Source organism: Euphorbia lathyris, chromosome 3, assembly GCF_963576675.1.
Source record: "Euphorbia lathyris chromosome 3, ddEupLath1.1, whole genome shotgun sequence".
Lineage (NCBI taxonomy): Eukaryota > Viridiplantae > Streptophyta > Magnoliopsida > Malpighiales > Euphorbiaceae > Euphorbia > Euphorbia lathyris.
In genome coordinates this window covers 76,085,758-76,102,740 of record NC_088912.1, presented here as the reverse complement: position 1 = coordinate 76,102,740, position 16,983 = coordinate 76,085,758, and the positions used below count along the sequence as shown (strand labels likewise).

Here is a 16,983-nt window from a genome sequence, read left to right as displayed (position 1 = left end):
TACGAAATTAACTCTCTCATAACTCTTCTAAAACATGATTTCTCCCTCTCAAAATTAGATGAGCTTGTAATATGGGATTAAGGCTTCATTTTGATACCAAAAACACGAAAAACAGAGACCGGACAGGGAAGAACGGAAGTCATCGGCGTTAGAGTGGTGAAGGAGGCGTTGAAATGAGCATAGGAAGAAGATGAAGTTTTCCCTTCACGAGGAAACTACGACATATTCCTATATAATTAGTTAAAATTTCCCCCTAGTCCTCTCACTTTTCTTTAATTTATAATTCTCTCTTATTTGTTTTTTTTTCCTTCTCCAAGCCCTTTTTTTTTCTTTATTTATATATCAAAATTGTAGGATGAATAATCCAAGAAATTATAATTTAAGAACACTTTTATGATCCATAAAAATTGAAGGGTGTTGTTAAACCCAACCATAATTTTCCACCTCTAGCCCCGTGAAAGGACGAAAGTACCCTTTGAGGCTTTGAGGTGGGAAATTGGGGGAAAAAACCTCTCCCGGTACGCGGACGTGAGGTAATCATGCCTCACCCTATGGTGAGGCGTGAGGTAATCACGCCTCACCACAGGTTGAGGCGTGATTACCTCACGCCCGCATGAATAAATCACAAAAAAAATGTTCATAATTGTGGTTAGCTCGAATTATCCGTTTAGAAATAAAATTACGGCATTTTAACTCGTATTACCCTTTAACAAATAAAATTTAAAAACATAAACATTAAAATAAAAATTAATAAACATAAAAGAGTAAATATAATATCAAAAGTGTTAAATGTATGAAGTTCTACAAAAAATAATTTAGCTCGCCCGACGCCACGCCTCCATAAACTCATCCATCTCCCTTTTAATGCGTGGAGCATCCTCGTCAGATCGGTGGGTAGCCGCTAGTTGGGTGACACGCCACAACCAGCTAACCCACTGCAAAAAAAAATTAATAAATAAATATTAAAAAATAAACACATATAAACTAATATTAAATAATAATAAACTTACAAATTCGCTGTTGGCGCGAGCATGCTGTACCACAGCTGTACCGGTCTAGCCTGTGGTGCATGAAAGAGATGAGGATGCAAATATCGCATATACCAGTCCATATAAGCAGGATCACATGCAGTGGGATCGTATCCAACTGGTCGGTATCTCCTCCGATCAATGCCCCGAGCCGATGGAAATCTCCGCTAGGTATCCTCAACTGTGACAGAGGAATGCGTGAGCTTATACGATAAAGATCTCCATGGTCGTACTGCTTTATCAGGTCTAATACGCTCAGCTGGGATAGGCTGAGTACATTCGACCTGTCGCAGCCCTCGATCGGGCATATACGGCTCGACGATGTCTCTACATCGTATCTAACCGGTGTAGGACACTCGAAGCCGATCATCATCGGGACAGGACCATAAGGCAACCACGTCACCTGAAAAAAAAACAATACTCAATAAAAATAATAATATACTATAAATAATACTTAAATTAATTCTAAAATTTTATAAAATACCTCTGCTGCCGTCATACGGTCCAGCTGCCCGCGTATGGTATCTAGTCGGGCGGTCGTCTTGCCTGGTACCCCGATCTCCCATCTCAGTGTACGGGCATGGTCAGCTGGGATCAAGTGAGCTCCTCTATGTGGCCGGAACACCGGAAAATACTCGTATATCCATGCCTGCAGTAGGGTCAAACATCCGTATATACCAGAACAGTCTCCTCTGCTCGCTATCCCCAGCTTCCGATACAACGTGGCAAGTGTAGCAGACCCCATGAAAGTCCAGCTGCCCCGCTGACACCGCCGTAAACCTCAGCAAGATGGGCCGGCCTAATCCTATCTCCACTCTTGTCAACAAACAAAGTGGATCCAAGCATAAGCCACATCCACGCTGTAGCCCGAGTAGCGTCATCCCTACCCTGGATGACAAGCCTATGTACAGCCTGAACAAATACACCTCCACCACCCCATAAATGTCGGCCCGACAACAGAAGCTGATCCCGATCCACCCCAAACATCATCATGCACATGGCATGGAGTCCGTTAGTAGTGGGAGACTCGGACACCATCGGACCGTCGATCGGGATCCGAAGAATCTGCCATAGATCATGCAGCTGGATAGTCATCTCCCCGAACGGCATGTGGAAGGAGTTCGTATCGGGCTGCCACCGCTCCACGAACGCAGTCAACAGCGGAGTGTCGAGGTTCTTAAACATGATATGTGGAAGGTGAGACAAACCAGTCTTCTCGATCATCTCCTTCAGCTGTAAAATGACACATATACAATTTGTACAACTACTGAATGTTTTTTATGTTTATAGTTAAAAATACAAATTACAATAAATGTTGACAAACTATATTATTCTTACCTCGGGTGACGCACCAGAAAACCACTGATATAAATCTCGGCATGCTGTTGATCTGTTGTAGCATGTTAGAAACGATCGAATCTCTCCTCCCAGCATCCGTGAGGCAACATGTCCTAGAAAACTAGGAATCACGGAACCATCAACGGGGCTACCATCCACCGGTCCACTAACTAGCCAGCTCTCGTCCTCACTAGCTTTAGGACGTTTGCTTGTCCCTGAAAGTTATAAAATTATACTAAAGTTGTAAAATTATACTAAAGTTATACTAAAATTATAAAATTATACTAAAATTATAAAATTATACTAAATTATACTAAAATTATAAAATTATACTAAAATTATACTAAATTATACTAAAGTTGTACTAAAGTTATAAAATTATACTAAAATACTAAAATTATACTAAAATTATAAAATTATACTAAAATTATAAAATTATACTAAATTATACTAAAATTATACTAAATTATACTAAAATTATAAAATTATACTAAATTATATTAAAATTATACTAAAATTATAAAATTATACTAAATTATACTAAAATTATAAAATTATACTAAATTATACTAAAGTTATACTAAAGTTATAAAATTATACTAAAATACTAAAATTATACTAAATAATACTAAAATTATAAAATTATACTAAATTATACTAAAGTTATAAAATTATGCTAAAATTATACTAAAGTTATACTAAATTATACTAAAATTATAAAATTATACTAAAGTTATAAAATTATCCTAAAATTATACTAAAGTTATACTAAAATTATACTAAAATTATACTAAAGTTATAAAATTATGCTAAAATTATACTAAAGTTATACTAAAATTATACTAAAATTATAAAATTATACTAAAGTTATAAAATTATACTAAAATACTAAAATTATACTAAATTATACTAAAATTATAAAATTATACTAAAAAATATCTGTACTCGCAAAGCGACCTCCTACGCGCTGGGTCGGCTGTCTGCCCGGGGTCGACGTCTCATCACTATCCTCAACCTCGCGATCACGTGCAACTGCAGACTGTCGCACTGCCTGGGCTGCCACATCCAGGTAGTCCTCCACAGTATCGCTATCAGGCTCTCTGTCACCAAAATCCGTCGCCCCCTCCGATCCATCAATATCGGGCTGCTCCACAATCGGTCCCCTCCTCAACTGGTCCGTCACAGTCCCTCTCCGCCTACGATCGGATATATCAATACCACGCAATCTCGTATGGCGTGGTGTATCATCCTCATCGTCCATATCTAGACGACGAGCAGATGACGGGATGGATTTTCCACCCCTAGTAGGCCGTTCCGTCTACAAAAAATTACATCTAGTTAATAAAAAATGGTAACATATAAATTATAAATTACACTAAATTAATAAAATTGTAAATAATGTAAAATTTTTTTTAAAAAAACCTTGGGCGTATGAACATCACGTCCGACCAGTGGTGCGGGCGTAAGCGTATCACGCCCGACCTGTGGTGCGGGCGTTCGAGCATCACGCTCGACCCGTGGTGTGGGCATGTGGCTATCACGTCCGCACCACTGGTCGGACGTGAAACGCTTACGCCGGAACCACAGGTCGGGTGTGATGTTCATACGCCCGACTGCGATTCTGGCGATTTTTTTAATAGGGTACTGATCTCAAAACGAAGCCGAAATCAACGACATAAAACCGTAAATCTTACCATTTTCTCTTTCCCTTCACGGCCTCTTTCACGATCTATGATTTGGTTCATAAACGAGTCCGGATTTGATCAAAGAGTGTATAGGGTATTTAGAGGTTTTGGTTTTTTTCAATTTTTGGGCAAAGGGTAGTTCGGTCAATTCCTGAGGCTAGAGGTAGGAATTTGTGGCTAGGTATATAGTAAATCACAAATTGAATCTAACAAATCAAGACACATGTAGCTTCATGCAAATAAAGGACACATGGCCATTATAATTTAAAGAATGAGAGACACATGGAGCATCATAAATCATAACTTAAGGACACATGGACTCCATGCAATGAAAATTTCATAAGTTAAAGACACATAAAAAAAAATTATGATATTATGATCTAACAACTTGAAGACACATGGAGGAAACATTTTTAACCTTTCATATCCTTATTATTATTATTTTTAATAAAACTCCAAATAATGCTTTGTGTCATATAGTTTAAATTCATTTATCATCTAAAAATGAATAATAAGCTCATTGACATTTTAAAAATAATTTGGAGTCTAAAATATCGTTACAGAAATATCGTGACCGGTCATCGAAAATTCATCGTTGTGATCCGTTACACTGCTCTTATAGACATAAACGTTACAAATTATAATCGGTCCACACGAAATCATTGCTTTTGCTTGAAATCATTATTCTTTTTATCCTTAATCCCCTCCATTATTTTCCTTTCCTATATTTATTCTCTTTCCCCCTTTTGTATTTTCACTTTCTTTTCACATAAAAATACAAAAGTAGTCTCTAAATTATATCCATATTATTCAACCAATTAGTCATCCACTAAAACATATAATTTAATCTACTATTAAGGTATAAAGACTAGACATTTTAGACATGTATGTGACACCTAATGAGATAAAGAACACCATCCATATAATGGGAACATATAATATGCATGAATTAACTAAGTTTTTACTGTATCGTTGTATTTTAATAAGATAATAATTTTAGAATAATTCAGGAACTAAATATGATCAAATAATTATTTAAGAGATGGGTTAATTACATAAATATCATAAATAACTATAAAATTACAACTAAATCATATTATCAAAATTTATTCTTAATATGTCATTATTTTCTATATATTACAAATAAAGTATGATTTTATAACACAATTTAAAAATTTTAGATCCAATTCATAAATCCCAAACCCTAGAAAATATATCCTAGACACTTAATATATAAATTCTAATCCTTAAAATATATTAAAAATGCTGAATTTTTTTTATGGGATTAAAAATACTGATTTTACTAGTTTGACATAATTCAAAATCATTACTTGACATCGTTGTAAATAATGTTTCAAATATGAATTTCTGTGTAAATTTCCCTTTTGCTAAAGTCTTCAAATTTTGGAACATTAAGGGCCCATGATGAAAGACTGTCCAAATCAAGTTCCGTTCCGTTATCGTTGACCAAAAAAACCAGTCATTTGACCCCTCTTCTCCTCTGCTATGCTCTGCACGTTAATTTTCTACTCTCATTAACCCCTCCACCAATCAAGGAAGATCTCCAGATTCAAACCCCTTTACCAAAAACCCTCTTACCCCATTACTTATATCTCACCCAATTCAGTCAAATTCCTTTCAATTTCTTCATTTTGTAATACCAAAACAATCAACATCTCAATGATTCGCAGAAAATCAACTTCCAGATTCGTCTTTTTCATCTTCACTCTCTTCCTCTTACTCTCCTTTACAGTATCTCTCATTGCCGCTGAAGATTCACCAACTGAACCTGACAATGATGATGAATTGGAAGAATTAATGGCAATAGATGAACAAGGAGACGAAGAAGATCAACAGCAGCATGGAGAACAACAGAAGGAGGCTGAGGTATTGTCAAAGGCACAGAGGATAGTTCTCGAGTTAAATTCCGAAATTGCAAAGAGGGCTATAAATGAGAATGAGCTTGTCATGATTCTTGGGTATGCTCCTTGGTGTCCAAGAAGTGCTGAGCTCATGCCTCAGTTTGCCGACGCTGCTAATAAGCTTAAGGAGTTAGGGAGTTCTCTTTTGATGGCTAAATTGGACGCTGAAAGATACCCAAAAGCTGCTTCTATGCTTGATATTAAAGGCTTCCCTACTCTGCTTCTTTTTACCAACGGAAGCTCTCAGGTCTACACCGGTGGATTTTCTGCGTAAGTCTTCTGATCTAAATTTCACAGAGTAATTGGGGAGACAGATCTTTGCTTTATCATGTACACACTAGAAGTATAAAGCCATGATCTTTGGTTTCAATTAGCTTGGATTGGTTTCATGTAGTCGCTTATGCTTTAATTAATGGTCCAACATTACTTGCTTTCAGGGAGGATATAGTGATCTGGACTAGGAAAAAGACTGGTGTACCTGTTATTAGAATAAAATCAGTTCCTGAGGCAGAAGAGTTGCTTAAGAAGTACAATACTTTTGTTGTCGGCCTCTTTGAGAAATTTGAGGTATGTATAATATCGTTATTTGCTTATGAGGATAACTAAAATCGAATTTTGGCATTCGAAGTTTACTGACTTGGACTTATCTCTGCCTCACTATTCTAATCTGTTTTTCATTAAACTTAAATTATCACCAGGGATGTGTTACTGTGCTTCAAATCAGTAATTGAAAAGTGGATGCTTTTTTATAGTTCATTGTGAAAACTGACTGGTTTGCCTTTAGATCTTACATATTGCTGTCTGATCACTTCATATCTGATATGCTGGCCACTTATGCACATAATACCCTCCTAAATGTTTGCTTGGTTGCACTGTTTAGGATGCTATGTAGTGTGTGATATCAAGATCTTGATCTCTATTTGGTGTCAATAACATTTTTTAGACAACAATTATACATTAGCAAAAACCAACTTAAAATTTAACAGATATAGGAAAAAGAACATAACAAATGCAGTTCCGAGCATCATTTTCTTGGATTTACATTGTACTTCACTATTGGCAATAGTTTTATGTGTTCCTTGGATCGTTGCTCCACAATATTTTATATTTAACAAATAAAAATCTGTTTATTTCCCGAGGATGTGTTTTTGATGATGTTATAATTTTCATAGGGACATGATTATGATGAATTCGTAAAAGCAGCAGTCTCCGACAATGAGATCCAGTTTGTTGAAACGAGTGACCTTGTGGTTGCTAAAGTGCTCTTCCCAGAAATCAAATCTACCAATTTTCTGGGAATTGTTAAAAGTGAGCCTGAAAGATACACTGGATATGGTAAGTTGATGATATTAAAATCAAGATAGTGGACAGTGTGCCTGCATTTTATAATGCTAAAGAGCAAAAATAACTGCAGACATTTTTTTTCTCCATAAATATTGCGACATAATAAGGTAGCTAGTGAGTATGCTCTATTAGGATGTGCTACAAGATATTAAGGGTTACTGATTGCTCTATTGTTGCATTTTATCACATTTTCTGAAACTAAAGCCAATCGTCTGAATTACCAAAATAATGAATGATTATTTGTTTCCTTTGCAGAAGGGACATTTGAGGCGCAGAAAATTTTACAGTTTTTGGACAATAATAAGTTCCCATTGGTTACCAGGCTAACTGAACTAAATTCTGGCAGAGTTTATTCCAGTCCCATCAAACTTCAGGTTCCTATTACTTTTAACTTGCCTGTTGTATTTACTGTTTTTAATAAGAGAAGGCAACTGAATCGATATTCTTTATCAAAAATACAAATGATGCAAACTTACTAGATAAAGGTAGATAGCATCCTTACTACTTGTATGGCAATTCATGTTGCTTAATAACTAACTGCTGTGTTGCTCATAGAGGACCGATACAAGACTACTTTGAGCAATGGAGGACGAATGTTTCCTTATAGATAATGAAACTAATCTACCTAATTATAGCTATTCAATTCAGTGGTTTCTTACATGAGTGATGAAAATATTCAGTTTACTACTTTGTTCAGAAACTAGGTTTGCCTTAGGTATTATCTCTTTTAATTTGGCATGTTAGTAAGACTCTTAGGCATTACTTGCACTGATTTTCTTCTTTGCTTTAACAAAAAGCATTAGCATCACTTGTCTTCTTTAGCAAAACATCTACCTCAGTCGTCAAATATAGAAAATAGTTCTCTCGAGAACAGGTTCGTTGGTTTTGGTGGATGTTGTTGGCTTCAATGGTGACTACTTGCTTATTTCTACATGCTCTAAGCTTAAAAATCAATATATTAGCGGGATAAGGTTCAATTTTGCCTCATCGTACAAAACGGCTTAATTTTGCCCCCATGGTGCAAATACTAGCTTACTTTTACCATTTTTTTTCACGGGATTCCGTGGCTAATTTCCTTGGGATTTACTTAAAAAGGGGTAAGAATGAACCAGATTTTTTATCACGAGAGTAAAATTGAGCTGAGCTTTCTACCATTGGGGCAAAATTGGGCTATATTTATATGATAAGGTAAAATTGATCTTCCCTAATAACCTTAGGTGCAAATTTAACCCTTATCCTTATATTAGCTCTACTTATCATCTGTTTGCTGTTGCAAAATTCCTTGGTTCAACGATTTTAATGAATTAGATAAGTTAGAAGTCATTATTTAATTCTGTTCGTTTGACCTTAGTCCTACTGTTAAGTGAGGAAAAAGGAAAAAGCTTTTGTTTCCAAAACCTTGCAATTGAGAGTGGAAAAGATTGGACGTTCCCTACCAAGGCCTTTTTTAAAAAGAATTTCATGATTCTATTATGGTCCACTTGCGGTGAAGATGCGTGATTTTGGATTAATTCATCAAAAAAATATATGTTCTGGATAGCAATGATTTGACATTTCTCTAGACAAATATTCATCTCAGGTATTTTGGGCCTCGTATTATATATTTGATCTTCTTGGATAGCTAGGATTCACAGTTCACATATGATTCGTTAGGGAAACACTTTTTGTAGTCAACTTAGTTTTTCCTTACTAAAGATTAACTTCAAATATGATTGCTGAACTTTTAATAACTTTCATCAAGTCATTGCACTTAATTCGTATCAGTAGAATCACTTGACATTGATTCTGTTATTTTGGTAAGATTCTATATTTTTGTTTTCAACAAGGCTCCAATTTTTAATTTGCAGGAAGACAGCCCTATAATCTAATCTTCTATCATGTAAAGACTTTGGCTGACATTCTAGCAAATCTGGCAATAATTATTTTATTAAAAAAGAAACTGAGTGATTTTGCCATTTTTCTCATACTTGTTGAAGCTATCAGATCATACTGAACTGTGAAGAAACCTTAGCAAATATGGATGAAATTAAGGTACAAAACAATGATGCAAAATAAATCTTATGGATTGCTCTCTATTTTCCAGGTCATTGTCTTTGCAGAGCCTGATGAATTTAAAAATGTTGTTGACTCTCTCCAAGAGGTTGCTAGGAAGTTCAAAACAAAGGTATTAGTTTGACCAATTTACTGAATTAGGCAATTACCTCTTCAGTCTTCACTGTTAAATTCTCTAAGTTGTCCTCCTTTGCAGATAATGTTCATATATACAGATATTGCTGATGAAAATCTTGCAAAGCCTTTCTTAACTTTGTTTGGACTTGAAGATTCACAAGATACAGTGGTCAGTTTCCCCATTCTTCACATTATCATTATATGGTTTGGCATGTTGTTTTGCTTATTTTTCTGAGGCTATAGATTGATAACTTTCCTTGCCTTCTAGGTCACTGCCTTTGATAACAGAATCAACTCAAAGTATTTGTTGGAGTCAGATCTAACCTCAAGTAACATCGAAGTAAATTTTGACTTCATTCGTGTTATTTTTTCCCCTCTGAAGAATATCCAACTCAGTTAAGATGATTTCTGTTGAATTTTGTAGAATTTCTGCTCAAGGCTTCTACAAGGTAGTCTCTCACCTTACTACAAATCACAGCCCATACCTGATAACGTGAGTTTTTCCCTTCTCATTATGTTTCTTTTTGTTTTTCTCTGTTCTTTTCCTCTCCTCCTTTTGGGCTGGTAGCAGGTTGTTTAAATGATTCTGATATGCAAAAGAAATATATTTTGTTCTTCCCAGTATTGTCCTTTTTTAGAAGACACCATGAGTAGAGGGTATATTTCAGATTGAGGCTTTTCCATTAGGCCAGATAGTTTTGGTGTTTCCTTCTCTCATATTCTTAGGATTCTAGAGATGTATTGGTCGGCTCCATCGAGGAAAATGAGCTTAATCTTTGGCTTATCTACTCTTTATGTAAATCTAGTTTGAACATGATGCTGAACGAATTGGGCTTTCGTTTGCTTTAGTGGAAGTCTCTTAAAGGCTGCAGCTGTGTCTGATTATTGCCTTAACTTAAGAGTGTGACTATAATGAAATCTCATAGCTGCTTTTTCATTTACTAGATGAGGAATACTGCAAGTAAAAAAAAATCACTTAGGGGGCCGTGCAATATGGTGATGTCTAATAAATCTTTCTTTTTTGGCTGTATCCTTCTATTTGTTTGAACTTTTTTCAATATTACGATTGCATCATATTAACTCTGGCTTTGAACATCTTGCGATTATGGAAATTCCAGAAGGAGGCAAGTATCCAGATCATTGTCGGAAAGACATTTGATGACTTGGTGCTGAACAGTCCAAAGAACGTTCTTCTTGAGGTAGGCATGGATGACTTCTTTGTTCTCAGCTGTTTTTGCACCTAAGGCTTAAGCCTTACCAGATTATGTGCTAAATAAACTCAAATTTTCTGTATTTGAAAGCTACATTCTCGATGATGCTGAAGCAATTCATCGTTTTACTTCATTTAGGGAATCTTTTTGTTATATCAATGTCATGTTTTATTTGAGCTGAATCTAGCAAAAAATTGTGCCTACTACTTCTCTATGAAACTAATGAACCTTATAATTTGTTTCATCTTTCCTCTTGAAAACGTTAATTTGCGTTACGAAAACAGGTATATACACCATGGTGTATCAATTGCGAGACTACAAGTAAGCAGATGGAGAAGTTAGCAAAGCATTTTAAAGGTTTGGACAATTTAGTTTTTGCAAAGATTGATGCTTCTGCAAATGAACATCCAAAACTGCAGGTACTATTCTCTTCTCCTTTTAATCCTTTCTCATTCTTCTGTATAGATGCACGGAATGAACTGAAATATATCCAATGTTTGAATAACTCTTACTTCTTGCAGGTAGAAGACTATCCCAAACTTCTATTTTACTTAGCCGGCGATAAAGCTAATCCGGTAACAAATCATGATTTTTCGCGTATATTATCTGTTTGATTTTTGGAAACCTAGTTTCTAGTAAGCTGATGTGTGAATTTTGCTATGCAGATGAAGCTGTCAACGAAATCGAGCTCCAAAGAATTGGCAGCAGCAATCAACAAACATTTGAAAGGCAAAGAGCAAGCCAGCAAAGATGAACTATAGAAGATATCATAGTGATTAAAATGTAGGAATTTAGTTAGAAAGCGAAAAGATGAAGCACAAAGAGTTTCTTCATCGAGTCATGATTCAAGAAATTATGTGTTGTTTGTTGAATTACAACAATTAATGGGCAGTTTTGCATGAAAATAGCAAACACAATATATATAATATAATTGGATGAAAAGATAGAAACTTTAGAAATTGTGTATTTTAATGCATTTTTTGTTTTTTTTTTAGGTGGATTGAATTAGGTTGATTCTAGTCGAAGGCTCGTCTTTTTGTGAAACTACATATTAACAATTATTTTGTAATATTTAGGCGCAAATATTGAAAAATAATGAAAATTTATAATAACATTATGCATATTATGTAATGTGTGGTAACATTGTCTGAATGATGATACACTGATAATCACATGTATGTCCCTATAGTATAGGGTAGGCATGTTACTATATATTTTTATGATAGATTTTTTATTTTGATCTGCCAACATTGTTAGATACATTAATGAGGAGGCATGATGAGGGAAACTTTAATGTGTGGATACCATTATTTGTCCACTAATCTCATTTTTGTAAAGTTGTCAAAAAAAAAATCTCATTTTTGTAAAATTTATTATTACGGATGAAGTATAAAACTTTTGGTCCATACGACTTTTATTCTTGCATATATAAAAGTGCTCGAACTTACCGGGTGATTTTTATAAAATATTTCTTTATGCCGTTCATTTTATTTCTTAAAATATTTCATTACGCCATCCATTTTATCTCATAAATCGTATGGTCATACCGTTGATTTTATCTTGTAAAATATGTCGTCACACCATTTATTTTATCTCATAAAATGTATCCGCATACCAATTGTCTAGTAGTCAGACTGAAAATAGTGTGGGATGCATATGTGAATCTTAGTTCATTAGCTATATGATATCCATCATATGATGTATAATATTACATACTTAGCACATATACTACACTATACTTTACTATACCATAGTATATTACATGTTATATATATTGCACTACATCAGGTATACTAATACCATCATATCAAGCCAAAAAGGATCCAAACTGGTAGCATGTGATGAACATGAACTGTTTGGTTTAGAAACTAACCAAACATGAAACATTATTGACTTACCGGTAGGAAAGAGAACAGTTGGCTGCAAATGAATGTACAAGCTTAAACATAAGCCATATGGCATCATTGACAGGTTCAAAGCACTGCTAAACAGAGAACACATAGCGCTTCCCTATCTTAAAGGGACACCAGGCCTCAAACTTTATTTTCTAGCCACCAACAAAGCTTCAACTCCAGGCTTATTATTATTATGACTGAGCATCCTACCATGAATCCACAAAATTGATAGTGTATATGCATTTTTTCTCAGACACCTCACTCATATTATGACCATCGAAGAAACATAGCACCGTATCTCGTTCCTCCTCTAAAGCAGAATACATAAGGACGGTTTCCATTTTTTGTGGGATTCATTGGCTATTGAATCTTCTTAGGGATCTCACATTTCCACAACTAGCTCCTGCTTTGTTGTTCTGCGATAATACCCTGCTCTTCATATTGCTCAGAATCCCATTTCCACAAGAGAATGAAGCATATAGATATTGATTGCCACGTAATTCAAGAAAGGTTCCAATTTGGGTTGATCTGCCTTATTCCTATTCTCTCAGCACTACAACTTGCAAATCTTTTTACAAAGGCACAATACTCACCCTGACTACAGTTCATACTTCCCAAACTTTTCGATCCTTTCTTGTCCAAGTTTAGGGGGAGGGGAGTACGATGAAATCAATTGAAATCAGCTAAAAGTCATAAGTGAAATCAACTGAACCTGGTAGAACAGTAACAAAGATTTCCAACGATCACCAAAGCTCAATAGCAGTTCAGAGAACTTAAGCTTGCATCCATGTCATCAATCCATCTTCAAGTAAATCCATCAACAGAAATCAAGGCAATACACACTATCTGATGCAATCATTGGCACCAAAAGTAACCATTAAATTCTTTACGTTTTTCTGTTAATTCTGTAGCTAAACACATGTGCAGAGTAGAGTCTTGTCTTTCTTAGCTGTCAGGCTTTAGTGCTGAATATGTATTTATGCACCTCTTGCCTCGATTCGTTTTCCAATGAGAAGGAGAAACTAAAAAGAATTCAGTTGATTCTTCATCCATTCCATTCATGAATAGAACAATTTGTATATATGAAACACAAAAAATGAGATCAAAATTACACACTTATATCACAAGAGGAAATTGAAACTACAGATAAAAAGAACGAGTATAGATTCCACTGAAGTAGAAGAAGCGTTCTCAAGGCCAAGTTTTATAAGAACAAATGTTATCAAATCCCATATACTCATGATTTTCGATCTTCTCTACCACATTTGTTATGCCAACCCCACCTGTCTCAGGACAAAATCAAATTATTCAATCTTATACATCTTTGAAACAAATTAAGCAACTTCATTATTATGTTAAAACATACCTAGTGATATTGCACTCACAAATACTGTGAATGCAAGGATGAAGATTATTATAGATGCTCTCCTTAATATGCTTATGATCTTTCGGACCACGTACTGCCCTATGAATACAGCAGCCATCGATACAGCAACAAAGTATAAAGCTGTATAATAAATTTCAAACTACATTAATCTATCAAAGGTAAAGCAATGAGTAAAGTGTCGTAATTCATATGGTACTAGTTCTAAAGAATTACCGTAAGGAACTGGGAAACGTTTCAGGAGATAATACTCTATCACAGACATGGAAGCAGAAAATGTTATAACAAAAGTAGTTGTGGCACTTGATACCTACATCAAAAGTTTCGAGAAATCCGTCAACGAATCAACTGATGCAATATGGACTTTCACAAAAAAGGACCCCCAAATGCAATATTAATGAACATTAAACAAGAAAATCTTCAGGAGAAGTATGGAATGCACCTGTGGAGGGACTCCCAACTCCAGAAAAAGAGGTCCCATAATGAATCCTCCACCAAGACCGAACAACCCGCCAAATACACCAGCCATCATTCCAATGAAACAATAAAGAACCAGCTGGTGAACTTTCCAATTTGCGCCGGCTTGTCCCTTGGATTCAATCTTCGTCCATCCTTTGTACAAGCTAACTGCTTGATATGAAGAAACTCCAAGTGCAACTGGAATCTGAAAAGCATGAAAATTAAGGAACCAGTTTGCTGTTTCAAATGCTAACAAGGCTCTTAGAACCTCATATAAGTTCATTTTCTACCATAAGATAAGAGTAGTGAAAGCACCTGCAATAGATTGCAAACCCAATATGCCACAGAACATGTGGTTATATATTTCTGCAACCAAAAAGGAGAACATTTTATCATCAGTATATCCAATGAATTTAAGCTAAAACTAAACTATCATTTTCTGCAAAAATTAACTTCAGTGTAGACTATGACCTTGGTTATTTCTAGCGCAAGAATGATGAGCCACACAGCAAAAAGAAGTCCAAGTTTCTTCCATTGAACATTCTCAAGAACAGTCACCTGAAACAGTTAAGTCAGTTGCAAAAACTCAAATCTTTGAAAAGCATGCAGAACCTAGCTATCAGGATTTTCACCTCTTCTTTTTTGGATTCTGATCCTGTGCCATTGTTTGCATCTCCAGGAAGAGGTTTGTATTCCACTTCTTCACTACCATCGCCTGATTAAATGGAAACCTATTAGTCTGGAAGAAAGATTTCCAAATTATCCAATTCCCAAAAAACATAAACCGAATAGAGAGAGAAGGAAAATCGAATTATTAACCAACTTACCATTTGATGATAAACGTCTTGCAGCCTCCTGAAAGTTTTAGTAACAAGTGGGAGATGAGGTTTCAGAGAAATTAACATGAACCGCAACTTACTTATACGAAAAAAATCACCTTTTTTATGATGGTTTCTTTTTTCCATGTTTCTACACCTTTGAGGAAAGACTCAGTTGATGAGGCTGTAAACAATTATAGAGCATCAGGAAGGTTATCCCAGAAGATGCATCCCAAAAGTTGGAAATAGAAAGAAATTCACCTGCAAATAAAATAATTAGCAGGACTGTGATCATCCAGTCAGCAAGGATTGCATTTAACATGACACCAACGCTGATTCCAAGTATCATAACTGGTTGAAACAAAAGTGCCAAATCATAGTCGATGATCGGCATATCTAATGTAGGATGCCTAAGCTTTAAGTTGTAGTACACCGTTGAAGCCGCTACACCAGTAACCATACCTGCCAAATATAGGAGTTAGGATAAATGAAACAAAATTGAAAATTGTGTGTGTCAAGCAAGTTTCTCAGTAAATAGTGTTGTCGTGTCAAAAATTGATAGCCCTAAATTGAATTAAGATGGATAACTAATACAATGTTCTCCTTTCATGATGAAGCAAACAATACAAGCAAAAGATTGTAACAGAGGCGCATTTTCTCACATTCTGAAATAGCAGTAGATGATTTTGCATCAAAGCCAATAATCAAAGTAAACATGGGAACAAAAATACCACCCCCTCCAACACCTCCTACGCTCCCAAAAGCTGCTCCAAAAAATCCAATTATTGAACCAACCACAATGTGCCATCCAAATGTCAGTTCCTGCTCATCCAGTTTCACAAATTATATTCTTTATCAATAAACAAAAACAGAGGGGAAAACAAAAGTGCATCAACAATAGTAACATAAGTTCTTGCAGCAAAGCAATTAGATTAAATTTCTTACCTAAATTATTAGTCCTTGCCCTTTTTAAGTAAGGCTTTGTTTAGTCTCCCCTTATTTACAATAGTACATTGTAAGGTTTTTAATGTTTGTTACTGTCAATTGTATGGTCCTAATCCCTACTCTTAAAAATCTCTACTTACTAGTGGCCTTGGACTGAATCTTATATATTACCATTATGTGCCGTAAGCATTAGAAGTATATTTGGAGCTTATTCCTTAAAAGCTTTGATTGCATAGATTAGCTTACCAAACACAAGCTCTATAGTTGAATGAGGCATATTTTAACACCCTATTTTTCACTTGAACAAGAAAATAAACAATCACTCTAAGAATACAAAAAAAGAGGTAAAAGAAGCAGTGGACTTACAGGCCAAACATGTGTATAACCCCATCCACCTTTTTGCCATAATAAATTAAGTAGTCTAATAAATTCAGATTCATCTTCTTCTTCACTCTTGTAATTCTCAACTAAAACTTCCTTCTGCTTCAATCTTCCATCTGCTATGATCACCATTGATGCAACACCAAGAAAGCATATTAAAATAGCTCTTGAAGACCTCAAACCCTTCCATTGCCTTGACAAGGAGCTCATTTTGATTGAGAGACAAGTGGAATCATAAAGACCTTATTTTTTGTGTTTATTTAGAGATGCTTTTTCCACTAATTCATGGTTCTATACTTTGTTCATATCTCTTATATGGTTGACTCCACCATGCCATTTATTAAATCTTCTCTATTCCATCTTCATATCTCTCTCTTTTCATGGTATTGTTTTAAATTTTCTAC

General features: G+C 35.2%; 2 protein-coding genes across 3 annotated transcripts; one reads left to right on the top strand and one right to left on the bottom strand.

The window, feature by feature from the left end:
• Positions 1–5,554: 5,554 nt before the first annotated feature.
• LOC136223553 (protein disulfide isomerase-like 1-6) lies at positions 5,555–11,818 on the top strand. 2 transcript variants are annotated; one of them, XM_066011616.1, is made up of 13 exons: positions 5,555–6,243; positions 6,411–6,540; positions 7,146–7,308; positions 7,573–7,691; positions 9,401–9,481; positions 9,566–9,655; positions 9,755–9,826; positions 9,911–9,979; positions 10,432–10,482; positions 10,605–10,685; positions 10,982–11,116; positions 11,219–11,272; positions 11,363–11,818. In XM_066011616.1, exons 1-13 carry the CDS (start codon positions 5,732–5,734, stop codon positions 11,456–11,458), a joined length of 1,653 nt encoding a protein of 550 aa, XP_065867688.1. In that variant the 5' UTR covers positions 5,555–5,731; the 3' UTR covers positions 11,459–11,818. The 2 variants fall into 2 exon arrangements, with proteins under 2 accessions (XP_065867688.1, XP_065867689.1); XM_066011617.1 differs by lacking the exon at positions 10,432–10,482 and having other exon boundaries at positions 5,557–6,243.
• A 639-nt stretch (positions 11,819–12,457) lies between these two features.
• On the bottom strand, positions 12,458–16,983 carry LOC136223303 (sulfite exporter TauE/SafE family protein 3-like). Its single transcript, XM_066011237.1, has 12 exons — positions 16,565–16,983; positions 15,916–16,075; positions 15,515–15,715; positions 15,373–15,437; positions 15,263–15,290; positions 15,068–15,150; positions 14,907–14,993; positions 14,751–14,801; positions 14,419–14,640; positions 14,193–14,286; positions 13,959–14,099; positions 12,458–13,875 (listed from the first exon to the last, which is right to left on the bottom strand). Exons 1-12 carry the CDS (start codon positions 16,787–16,789, stop codon positions 13,784–13,786), a joined length of 1,449 nt encoding a protein of 482 aa, XP_065867309.1. The 5' UTR covers positions 16,790–16,983; the 3' UTR covers positions 12,458–13,783.

What these genes read in the sequence shown, in the direction of transcription:
- LOC136223553 (XM_066011616.1), top strand. Translation starts at nt 5,732, where the DNA reads ATGATTCGCAGAAAATCAACTTCCAGATTCGTCTTTTTCATCTTCACT. An exon ending in TACACCGGTGGATTTTCTGC is followed by an intron (nt 6,244 to 6,410) that starts GTAAGTCTTCTG and finishes ACTTGCTTTCAG; the next exon opens with GGAGGATATAGTGATCTGGA. An exon ending in CACAGCCCATACCTGATAAC is followed by an intron (nt 9,980 to 10,431) that starts GTGAGTTTTTCC and finishes TTCATTTACTAG; the next exon opens with ATGAGGAATACTGCAAGTAA.
- LOC136223303 (XM_066011237.1), bottom strand. Translation starts at nt 16,789, where the DNA reads ATGAGCTCCTTGTCAAGGCAATGGAAGGGTTTGAGGTCTTCAAGAGCT. An exon ending in GGGTTTGCAATCTATTGCAG is followed by an intron (nt 14,641 to 14,750) that starts GTGCTTTCACTA and finishes CATGCTTTTCAG; the next exon opens with ATTCCAGTTGCACTTGGAGT. An exon ending in AGTTGGGAGTCCCTCCACAG is followed by an intron (nt 14,287 to 14,418) that starts GTGCATTCCATA and finishes CTTTTGATGTAG; the next exon opens with GTATCAAGTGCCACAACTAC.